At 35.8% G+C, this 12,097-nt stretch overlaps 1 protein-coding gene and 1 long non-coding RNA gene across 15 annotated transcripts in view; one reads left to right on the forward strand and one right to left on the reverse strand.

Moving 5' to 3' along the window:
- USP34 (ubiquitin specific peptidase 34) overlaps positions 1–12,097 on the forward strand; it is a 231,515-nt gene that overhangs the window by 105,733 nt on the left and 113,685 nt on the right. For all 14 annotated transcript variants that reach the window (XR_014253950.1, XM_082426527.1, XM_082426526.1 and 11 more), the window contains 2 exons: positions 2,811–2,926; positions 3,018–3,145. Coding sequence is in view for 13 of the 14 variants with exons in the window: in XM_082426527.1 (XP_082282653.1) it covers positions 2,811–2,926; positions 3,018–3,145 (244 nt within the window). In the remaining variant the exon portion in view is untranslated. The remainder of the gene's footprint in view (positions 1–2,810; positions 2,927–3,017; positions 3,146–12,097) is intronic.
- Positions 1–12,097, reverse strand: part of LOC309643713 — a 129,826-nt gene that overhangs the window by 92,298 nt on the left and 25,431 nt on the right. The window lies entirely within an intron of this gene.

Raw genomic sequence — 12,097 nt, forward strand, 5'->3', positions numbered from 1 at the left:
TCCAACCTCTTGCTTGGTTACATACCATCAGCACTTGCTAGCCTAGGACATGGGTTTTGGGATGCCAGTAAATTATAAACTAAGTAAACCAGGTAGATTAGGTTTATGCTTTTAAAGCCACGATCAGACTTGGAGATGCAATTTGTGGATCTTGGCAACAACTTTCTGATTTCAAATGTTACTTGCGTATAATCTAGATAAGGTTATTTTGACTTTTTTTTCCCCCCTTGTTTTTGGCCGTGCTGCGTGGCTCGCGGGATCTCAGTTCCCCGACCAGGCACCGAACCCAGGCCCTCAGCAGTGAGAACGCGGAGACCTAACCACTGGACTGCCAGGGAATTCCCTATTTTGACATTTTTGTTGTTATTGTGGTTGTTGAGAAATGAATGGGTTAAGATTGAGGTCAATTTAATTTTATACCATATTTATTAAATTTTCACCATTCTTCTATTCTTAACCCATTTTCCTTTTATTCAGTATTGTACATATTTTTTTACTATACGAAGTTAGAAATTGAGCAAAATATTAGACGTATTAATGCTCTCCAAATCTACCTTGTATTACTGTGTATTTAATACTATAGAGAACTCTTCCAACACAGTAAGACAAACAATACAATTTAAAAATGGACAACAGGTATGAATAAATTTAGTTAATTCATAAATGAAGATATAAAAATGGTCAGTAAATACATGAAAAGATGTTCAATATCTACAGTCATCTGGGAAATTCAACTTAAAACTACAACTGGATATTTCTACTCATTTGGGATGGGTAAAAAATTAAGGACTTGATATCAAATGACGCTGAGGATGCAGAGCAACTACAACTCTCATACATTGCTGTGAAGGAGCTTAAAATAGTACAGGCAGTTTAGAGTACTGTTTTAGCAGTTTCTTTTAAAGTTAAACTTATACTTACCATATGACCCAGCAATTCCTATTCTAGGTATTTACCCAAGAGAAATGAAAACATACGTCCACAAAAAGATTTGTACCTGAATGTTCATAACTGCTTCATTTGTGAACCTCAGCTGGAATTAACTGGTAGATAAACAAATTGTTGTATATTCACAGTGGAATAAAAAGGAAAGAGCTACTGATACGTTCAACACCATGGCTGAATATCAAGAAACATTCTAAGCAAATGAAGCTAGACAGAAGAATACATACTGTATATCATTTATATGCACTTCTAAAATTTCCTAAAGTAATTTATAATGGTTGACATCTACTCAGTGATTGGTGGTGGGGATTGATTGTAAAGGGACACGAGAACTTTTTGGGGTGATAGAAATGTTCTGGATCTTGATTATGTATTTACATTGTATTTTAATAGAATTAACTTTAAAAAGTAAATACCAAAACAAATAAACCAAACAAACCCCAAACTTAAAAAGTCAAGCTACAAACTGGGAGAAATATTTGCAAATCATATATCTAATAAAAGGCTTGTATCCAGACCATATAAGAACTTTTACAACTCAGTAGTCAGACAACTTAATTAAAAATTGGGAATTGATTTATTTCACCAAAGAAGGTACACAAATGGCTAATAAGCACATGAAAAGATGCCTAGCATCATTAGTCATTAGGGAAATTAAAATTAAAGACCAGAATGAGATTCTACTGCATATCTACCAGAATGGCTAAAATTAAAAAGAGCGACTATACCTATGTGTTGGAAAACAGTTTGGCAGTTTCTTCCAATTTTAAACATACGTGTTTACCTCATGACCCAACAATTCCACTTCTAAGTATTTACCCTAAAGAAAAGAAAGCACATGTCTATACAAAGACTGGTTACATCAGTGTTATGGCAGCATTATTTATATTAGACAAAAACTGGAAACTATCCAAATTTTCAGTAATTGGTAGATATATAAACAATATTTTCATATAATGGAATATTATTCTGTATTTAAAAGGAACACACTACCAATAGGTGCTTCAACATGGATGAACCTCAGACATTTTGCTAAGTGAACAAAGTCACACATAAGAGTATACATATGTATTGTATGATTCCGTTTATATGAAATTTCTAGAAAAGGCTAATTTATGGGGATGGAAGAACAGACTAGGGCTCGAGAATGGGATCAGGGATTAAATGTAATTAGGTATGAGGGAATGCTTTAGGGTGGTGAAAGTGTTCTAAAATGGAATTATGGTGAAGGTTGCATAATTCTCATTTTAATGAAATCAAAGTACATGTACAGTTTAAGAGGGAAATTTCATGGTAAAGCTGTTAAAGACAAAGAAGCATTTTTGCTTAATATAACAGAGCTAGGGAGAATTTATAGTCTGGCAGTCAGAAAGTCTGAATTATTATAATAGACGCTTTGAATTTAATTGAATGTTTTGAGTAAATCATCTCAAAAAAATCTTTAGGTATAAGACACTTTACAGAAGGTCATTTAGAGGAACGTCCCTTGGCTATATAGTTAATTCAGTTAAATTTTCTTCTTAATGTTTAATGTTTAATTTGGGTTTCAAATATTTATATACAGTTCTCTTGACATGTGGAAAACATTAAATAATCATACTTATTAGTAATAGTGAGGAGACTATGAAATAGTGGAGAGGCTATGAAAACTTTTCTTATTTTACTTTAGTAGTATCAAACTCTAAACAGTACTATTCTGTCTCATTCATAAAGCAACTGTGTTAATCTTGTTTTTATCTTGTGATGTAAGAAGAGATTTATTGTTATACTTCACTTTGAATTTGTTAACTTTATGAATGCTGTAGTTCACTTCACAATTTCAGTCAACTGCATTCTCTATAGTGTGTTATATTTTGCCCCTTCAGGACCTACAGTTCATAAACATCAATTCAGCAGTAATGCTGTAACAGACATTAATTTGGATAACGTTTGCAAGAAAGGAAACACTTTGTTGTGGGATATAGTCCAAGATGATGATGCAGTAAGTTATTTAATAAAGCCAAAAGACTACAAAATTACAGCAAAATGCATTCAGTATAAACAGTAACTTTATGTATATACATTTTTTGTAGGTTAATCTTTCTGAAGGATTAATAAATGAAGCAGAGAAACTTCTCTGTTCCTTAGTATGTTGGTTTACGGATAGACAGATTCGAATGAGATTCATTGAAGGTTGCCTTGAAAATTTAGGAAACAACAGGTAAATAGGAATTTAAAATTTTTTATGCAATAATCATATTCATAATCAGTATTCTTATTGACCTAGATATGGTGGGTTCATAGCATTTAATGTGCCATTATCAACCTATTTATTTTAGTAATTGTGGTTTTTATATTAGTTCTAAACTGTTTTCCCCCACAGGGTTTATATGTTATCACACAGTCTTGCTTTTTTCATCACTTTTCGGCACTCTTGATTAGATCCCCTCCAACAGAGACAAAGGAATACTGTCTTCTTGATTCTGGGAACATGGTGGTGATTACTCTATTTTCAGATTACAGTTTAAATGTTCTTGAACTGTTATATATAAAGGAAGCTAAATACGATAAGTGAAGTTAAACTTAAGCTGAAATATAAACATTTTGTTAATGGCATTGTTCTTCCATCTGGGTGGATCTTTTGACTTCTGTAGTGCACAAAGAATTAGGTTAGTTGTGTTTTTTCCCTAGTTTGAATTCTGCTATATATTTATATACTTCTTATTGGGGCTAAAATAATTACCACAAGTTTCTTGATTTTCAGTTCTGTTCTGTTGATACAGTCTCCAGTTTCCCTTATACTGCTCTGATAATATTGTTCCATTCTCTGATGTAGTGAATTCAGTTACTAATTGAATTTTTTTTTTTTTTAATTTATTTTTTTGTTTATGATTTTTGGCTGTGTTGGGTCTTTGTTGCTGCGCGTGGACTTTCTCTAGTTGCGGCGAGCGGGGGCTGCTCTTTGTTGTGGTGCGTGGGCTTCTCATTGTGGTGGCTTCTCTTGTTGCAGAGCATGGGCTCTATAGTGCATGGTCTTCAGTAGATGCGGCGCGTGGGCTCAGTAGTTGTGGCTCGTGAGCTCTAGAGCGAAAGCTCAGTAGTTGTGGCGCACAGGCTTAGTTGCTCCGTGGCGTGTGGGATCTTCCTGGACCAGGGCTCCAACCCGTGTCTCCTGCATTGGCAGGCGGATTCTTAACCACTGCCACCAGGGAAGCCCCTAATTGAGTATATTATATTAATATTTTCAGCTTACCTCTGCCCAGGCTCAATATAAATGTCTAATTTTATTGAATATTTAACTGCTTCAAAAATCTTTTTTACCTAATTGAATTAGAAAAAGTAAGTGCAATATTTAGTTTTCTTCTTTTGATCTTTAAAGGGCTATAATTGGAACAATCACAATAGAAAAATTGCTTATTCATGCAGGTATAAGAAACCACTAATAGACCCCTGTTAGTGGATCAGTTGCCTCATTTGGCATATATTCTTTAAAAGGAATGCTTTTAATGGGTGGATGATATTTCATCATTTACATAGGTATTATAGAAATTAGTTTTAAAATGTTTTGTCTTTTAAATACTTTTTAAAATATTTATTTATTATTTATTTATTGTGGCTGCTCTGGGTCTTAGTTGCTATGTGCGGGATCTTCATTGCAGTACGTGAGATCTTTGTTGTGGCATGAGGACTCTTAGTTGCGGCACGCGAACTTAGTTGAGGCATGCACGCTGTATCTAGTTTCCCAACCAGGGATTGAACCTGGGCCCCCTACATTGGGAACGCAGAGTCTTACCCACTAGACCACCAGGGAAGTCCCTAAAATGTTAATTGTCTTTTAAAAGTCTTTGTGAAGCTAATGAACGCTTTTTTAAGTTGTATCAATTTTTATTCCCCAAAAGTGCATCTGCATATCCTGTGGCCCAGCAGTTCCACTGCTAAGTATGTGCCTTTTAATAATACATCCAGGTCACCAAAAGACACATTCAAGAATGTTCATAAAAGCATTATTCGAAATAACTATTCTTTGTACTGCTATTCAAATGACAAAAAAAGAATAGGAAGGAAAATTAAACTCTGGACTGTTTGTTGAATGAAATAGTATATATATAGTAGTAACAATGAAAGAACTACAACTGCATGGAATAGTGTGGTTGAATCTCACAGATATAATGTTGAGTGAAAGAAGCCAGATGTAAAAAAGTATATCTCTATTACTCTGTTTATATAGAGTTTAAAAACAGGAAAACTGGGACTTCCCTGGTGGCGCATTGGTTAAGAATCCGCCTGCCAATGCAGGGGACACGGGTTCGAGCCCTGGTCCGGGAGGATCCCACATGCTGCAGAGCAACTAAGCCCGTGCGCCACAACTGCTGAGCCTGCGCTGTAGAGCCCATGAGCCACAGCTACTGACCCCGCGTGCCACAACTACTGAAGCCCGCACACCTAGAGCCTGTGCTCCGCTACAAGAGAAGCCACCGCAATGAGAAGCTCGTGCACTGCAATGAAGAGTAGCCCCTGCTCGCCGCAACTAGAGAAAGCCTGCACACAGCAACGAAGATGCAATGCAGCCATAAATGAATAAATTAAAAAAGAAAATCAGGAGAACTATTGTATTTAATAGTCAGGATAATGGTTACTCTTGGGTTGTTAGTGACTGGAAAGGGGGCATATCCCAAGGCTTTTGGGATGCTGGTAATGATTTCTTTCTTGATGTTGGTGCATGTTACACAGGTATGTTCACCTCCTAATATTTTGAACTGTCACTTAGGTTTATACATGTTTTTTCATGTATGTTACTTAAATAAAAAGGAAAAAAGCTATGTGAAAGATGAAATATCATGTGGCCTTTAAGAGTCAAATGTTTTCAAAGATTATATAATGATATGGGCATATACTCATAGGCCCATTTGTTAAAAAGATTGCAAGCAATATGTGAGACTGTAGAATGGTTATTTCTGGGAGGAATCAGTTAATTTTTTCTTCTTTATGGTTTTCTATTTTCTAATTTTTCCATTATGAGCATATATTTTTCTAAGTAGTGTAGCTTAAAAGAGACAAAAGGAAAATTCTGTGTATAAAATGGAGAATCATCAATTTGGATTTTTATTAAGCTTTAATTTGTTCACTCCCAAATCACTTGAAGTTGAAGCATTTTTCATTTGTTGGAGGCAATCCTATACCTAATCATAGTTACTTAATGGTTTATTGATATATAGTAAACGTAACTATTATATTGATGTTAATTTTTGTTTTTGTTGCTGTATGTATTAAGCTAGGCCTATTATTTATTTATTTATTTATTTTTTTAATTTTATTTTTTGCTGCGTTGGGTCTTCGTTGGTGCGCGCGGGCTTTCTCTAGTTGTGGCGAGCGGGGGCTACTCTTCGTTGTGGTGCGCAGCCTTCTCATCATGGTGGCTTCTCTTGTTGCGGAGCACGGGCTCTAGGCTCACAGGCTTCTGTAGTTGTGGCTCACAGGCTCTAGAGCGCAGGCTCAGTAGTTGTGGCACGCGGGCTTAGTTGCTCCGTGGCATGTGGATCTTCCCGGACCAGGGCTCGAACCCGTGTCCCCTGCATTGGCAGGCGGATTCTTAACCACTGCGCCACCAGGAAAGCCCTAGGCCTATTATTAATTGGTCATATATGCCAGTACTTAGAGCATAGTGGCATTTTTTAGCCTGTGTCATATGCAACACATCCAGCGTATACCGGCTGAACTTACTGAAGTTATCATGCAAACTGAAAAATAATTAATTTTTTTAAACATTATTAGTTTTGGTTTCCTGATAAATTAGTGTTTTGTTTTTTTTAAACATCTTTATTGGAGTATAATTGCTTTACAATGTTGTGTTAGTTTCTGCTGTATAACAAAGTGAATCAGCTATATTTATACTTTTATCCCCATATCCCTTCCCTCTTGCATCTCCCTCCCACTCTCCCTATCCCACCCCTCTAGGTGGTCACAAAGCACCGAGCTGATCTCCCTGTGCTATGCAGCTGCTTCCCACTAGCTATCTATTTTACATTTAAACCAGTGGTTTTTAATGGGGGTGATTTTTTTCTCCCTAGGCAGTATCAGTGTCGAGATATTTTTGGTTGTCACATTAATGAGTGGAATTGGAGATGTTACTTGGGGCTAGGGATGCTACTAAACATCCCTCAGTGCAGAGGACAGCTTTTCACAACAGAATTGTGTGAAGTGTCAGTATTGATATCAGTGTTTGAGAAATCCTATCCTGAACATAAGAATCCTTTCTCCAAGGATTCCTCTCCCCCTGAGTTTGCCATCACAGTAGGAAAGGAATGTTGCGCAAGGGTGTTAATATTAATAGGAAAGCTCTTCCTTATGTTGAAACAAATGGGCCACTGAAATCTTAACTCATTTACCATTTTCCTGACATTTGACCGAAAAAAACCCACAGATGTCTGCTTCTTGATGATGTCAATTTTTTATGTAGTTTACACAGGTTTTATGTTTCTTTTTATTTTCTCTGTGTTGACTTTTTAATTTTCCTTCTAGTTCCTCACTTGCCATGGTTTATAGACCTGTCACCAATTTTTGTTTGTTTTTGCTGTTCTATGGTCTTATTACAGTTTATTTCACAAAATGAATTTAGCTTTCTTTTGAACAGTAATATGGGCTCATTACTTCTTGGGAAGCATAGAGATCTGAAAAAGGAAAAGTCTCCCATAAATCACCCATAATTCTGCCATTTATACGGAACCCACTGTTAACACTTTAAAACACTTTTTAAAGTTTTTAAAGTGTTTACACTTTAAAACACTTTAAACATGCAGCATGTGCCTTATGCACATTTAGCCTTAGGCAGATTGTTTTATAAGGCATATAACATTTCAGCGGTGCAGGAGGTTTAAAGTTACACACGGAAACACATAGTAGACTGGTTTGCAGAATGTTTTCGTAAAGTGAGAGCATGAGGTAGACAGTAGCTCCCACAGTGAAAAAATCCATTACTTTTCAGCTTGGTATTTGTTACCTTGGGTGAATGAGATAAGACTGCTGTCTAGTGAGTAGGGTGGAAGTAGGAGTTGGGTTGCAATTAGCCCCTTTGGTGTTCTGTGTTTACTAGAAGGCAGGTTCACATGCAGGTTCACATCCTGGGCTAGGTACCTCCTGAAATTCTGTGGCTTCTTGAGAATTGATTTGAGAATCTGTCTGGGAACCTATCCAGTATGCTATTTTTTTGCCATTCTTTATGCAGTAGGTAGTGTAACCCACGTGTGAAACTTTTTGCCTTTGAATACAAAAGAAAAAATGCTCACGTGTCAGGGATTCTGTTTACATAAATAAAGGTTCATATAATTAAGAAATGCATGGTACTATGTACTTTTTTTTGGTTTCGTTTTCCCTCTGTAAAGACTATATTATATACAGCATTTCTTGTCAACTCTTGGTATATACTATAGTTTAAAATGACTGAGGCACTTCCCTGGTGGTCCAGTGGCTAAGACTCCATGCTACCAATGCAGGGGGCCTGGGTTCGATCCCTGGTCAGGGAACTAGATCCCACATGCCGCAACTAAGAGTTTGCCTGCCGCAGCTAAGAGATCCGGCATGCTGCAACTAAAAAGATCCCGCACGCAGCAACAAAGATCCTGTGTGCCACAACTAAAACCCGATGCAGCCAAATAAGTAAATATTTTTAAATAAATAAATAAATAAATTGACAGTAGCATTTTGTAGAACACACCAGTCTTCTTCAAATATGGAGTCTAGGATTAGGAAAAAATTGTCCAAATGTAACTTTAATTGTGAAGACCACTAGCAAATGTGTTCATTCTACTAAAGCAATATAAAGTTGCATTGGTAATTCTTAGCGTCACACCACACTATTGTATAAGTAATAAGCTTCAACAAAGGTTGCAACAAAACCTTTGTATCAAGCAAAGAACCAGGGCAGTCTAAGGTAGTAATAGCATTTTTCTTGAGTCTAAAATTAGTGCAGTGATCCCTTTGTACCTGTGGGGGATTGGTTCCAGGATCCCCCTGCAGATACCAAAATCTTCAGGTGCTCAAGTCCTTTATATAAAATAGGGTAGGTAGGACAGTTAACTCTGTATCCACAGATGAGGAACCTGCATATGGGCTGACTGTATCGTGTTACTCTGGACCATTGAACCTTTTCATCTTAAACATATTGTTGCCTAGGGTTGTGTGGTTTGGTATTTGAAATTTTCACTCTTGGAAGAATTTGTGAATGTAAGTTTGAATATAACAGTAATTTTGATGTTTTTCATAAGCATATCAGCAGTCAAAACTATTTGGGCAAAAAAGTTGATAAGTCAAGGTGTAATATCTCATAGTTGTTATAGGAGAAGTGCTATGACATTATTTTTATTTTATTTTAAAAAAATTAAATTTTTTATTGGGTGTAGTTGATTTACAGTGTTGTGTTTCTGCTGTACACCATGATATAATTTTACTTGGAATAAGTTGGTATATGTGATCTTGTGAAGTTTCCTTTATTATTGGAATATAAATTATTATTGTCAACAAACAAATATATGATCTTACCCCGTTTGTAAATATTTTACTAATTTTCATTCTATAATCAGTACTTCATATCATTTTCCTTTCAAATTTATCAGTTTAAATAAAGTGTTCCAGAGTTTTGGGATCACTTTGATTCTGGATTTGGTCATTTCTTATATTCTTAAATTTATGGCACTTAAAATATGTCTCTTTTCTGTTCTTTGAAATCTTTTTTTGAGGAGAAAAATTTGGAGTTTTCCTGAATCTTCGGAAAAACTTGTAAAAACTGTTTTAGTCACGTAAGATGTAATTATTAATAATTCAGTGTTTTTATTATGAATTGTGGAGAAAAGCATTCCCCTTAGGTAGAAGTAGAGGTAAGACGAGTCCCATTTCTACAATCCTGTTTTGGGTTCTTTTACATGAACCACATCATTATTCACTCAACTCAACCAATACCCGCTCAATGCCTGGCATCCTATTCTCTAATGTCAAGCATCATGTGCTTGCTTCTACATTACATTTTATAAAATGAAAACATGTTTATTGTAGAAAATTTGGAGAGTAAATTTAAAGTCTAGACTCTTAACACCATTGACTGCAAAAGAGGTAATATAATAAGATTTTCAGAAAATATACAACTGCTGCACACTATAAGACTTGCTTTAGTGACATATGGTATCTCTAGTCTTTGTTTCTTTGGATTTTAAAAGTATTGTTGAAATTACACTAGGCAAACAATTTTGGAATTTGCTTTTGTGATTTTAGGTGAAATTTTTCTGTGTCCTTTTTTCTTTGTGATATCTCATTGATTTTATGCTTTTAAAGTCAAATTAATATACATATATTCATTCTAGTTTTTTATGTCTTAATTTTTAGGAAAAACTCTGCTAATGTTTCTGAAACTTTGACAAAGGATTTTAGATAAATAATCTAAAATTGAAATTGATTTCCCCGATCTATCTTGGTCTATCTTCCCAAGCACCACTTCTGTGCAACTTGTTGAAAAATATTAAATATTTTAATGTTTAAAAGTATACTAACAATTTAAATGTTTTAGAATATTTAAAGAATATTTACTTTGTAGTTACTGGATATCAGGCATTTACTGTCTTCGTTGCTTCACTATATACTTATTATTATCATTGGCCACACTGCGCAGCATGTGGAACTTCTCCCACCAGGATCAAACCCGTGCCCCCTGAAGTGGAAGCACGGAGTGTTAACCACTGGACCACGGGGGAAGTCCACTATATACTCTTTAATCTATACTAATGTCGTTTTGATCCTCTGACATTCTTCTAACATGCTGTTTCTTTTGTCTTCCAGTAGTATTTTTTCTGTCCTTTTCCTTCATAACTGTAATATAACATTTTACACTGTTGGTCTTCCTCCTTCCTTGAAAATCTTGCCTTTAAGTTCTTTGCTGGTTTGTTATTTAAGGAACTATATATACTCAGCATGCACCATATGCAGGAATTTTTAATGAATAAGACAGTCTTTGCTCACATCGAGCACATTCTAGTGGTAGACATATTAAATAAAGGAATATTCATTAGGTGATGATGAATGAACGAAAATTGGGAGGGAGTCAAGAATAATAGAGGTTCGTGGAGCAATGGAAGGGTGTTATTTAATATAGAGTTGTCAGGGTCATCCTTTCTGTTGACAGTTGAGGAGACCTTAATAAAGTGAGGGAAGGAGTCCTTCAGGTAGCTGTTTAGGTAAAGCGCATTCCAAGCAGAGGAAATAGCAAAGGCCCTGAGGCGGGAATGTGCTCGTGTGTTTTGAAGGAATAGCAAAAAGGAAGATGGGAAGGAAAATAGGTTAGACTGATAGAAGGAATGGGGACAGATCAGACAAGGCTTTGTAGTCAAATTTAAGTACTTTGGATTTCATTCAGAAACATAAAGTTTTGTAGTTTCTCCTACTCAGCATTCGCCACTGTTTTCCTCCCACTCAGAAGTGTAGCCCTGTATTCTAATATCCCTGGTACTCTTAAAAAGAGTAGGCATTTTTGAGGACTTATTTGTACTCCATACTTGTGGGTAGGGTGCCAACTTTTTCTCTTTTTAAAAATTCTTTCATGAAGCAATACTGGCTCGTAAGCTTAAAAATAAAAGAAATTCAGTAACTTTATTAGAGTGTGTCCTGCTTCTTTCAAGGCTCATGCAGGCAACCTTCTTGCCTACTAGGACTTCTGGGATTTGCATGTCAATATGTTCCCTGTACCCCCTTTTCTTCCAGAAGGTAGACATGCTCAGATCTTCTTGAGGTTTTAGAATGATTTCCTATTGCCTTTTGGCCCTTTTATACTTGAGGTATGTGGTGTGCTTCTATTATTAGCATGGCTCATAATGCAGTGATTCTCAATTTAGATGGAGATTATATTAAGTGAGAATTAGGGAGAAAGTGATAATTTATATAGTTTGAAAAATGTTCTCTACATTTATTGTTTGTAGTCCACAAACCAGCAGTTTGAGTATCACTTGTGAGCTTGTTAGAAATGCAATCCTGAACCTACCCAAGACCTACTGAATTAGAATTTGCATTTTAACAAAATCCCCCCAGCTGGATCAAGTGCACACTAAACTTTGAGAAGCCCTGCTCTAGATAATTTACCTAAGCTGCTGCTTCCTGTTTTCCTTGATTAAATCCTCAGAAGCACCTATGACTTGTT

Source organism: Balaenoptera physalus (genome assembly GCF_965194825.1).
Source record: "Balaenoptera physalus genome assembly, chromosome: 15".
In the NCBI taxonomy this organism is placed as follows: Eukaryota; Metazoa; Chordata; class Mammalia; order Artiodactyla; family Balaenopteridae; genus Balaenoptera; species Balaenoptera physalus.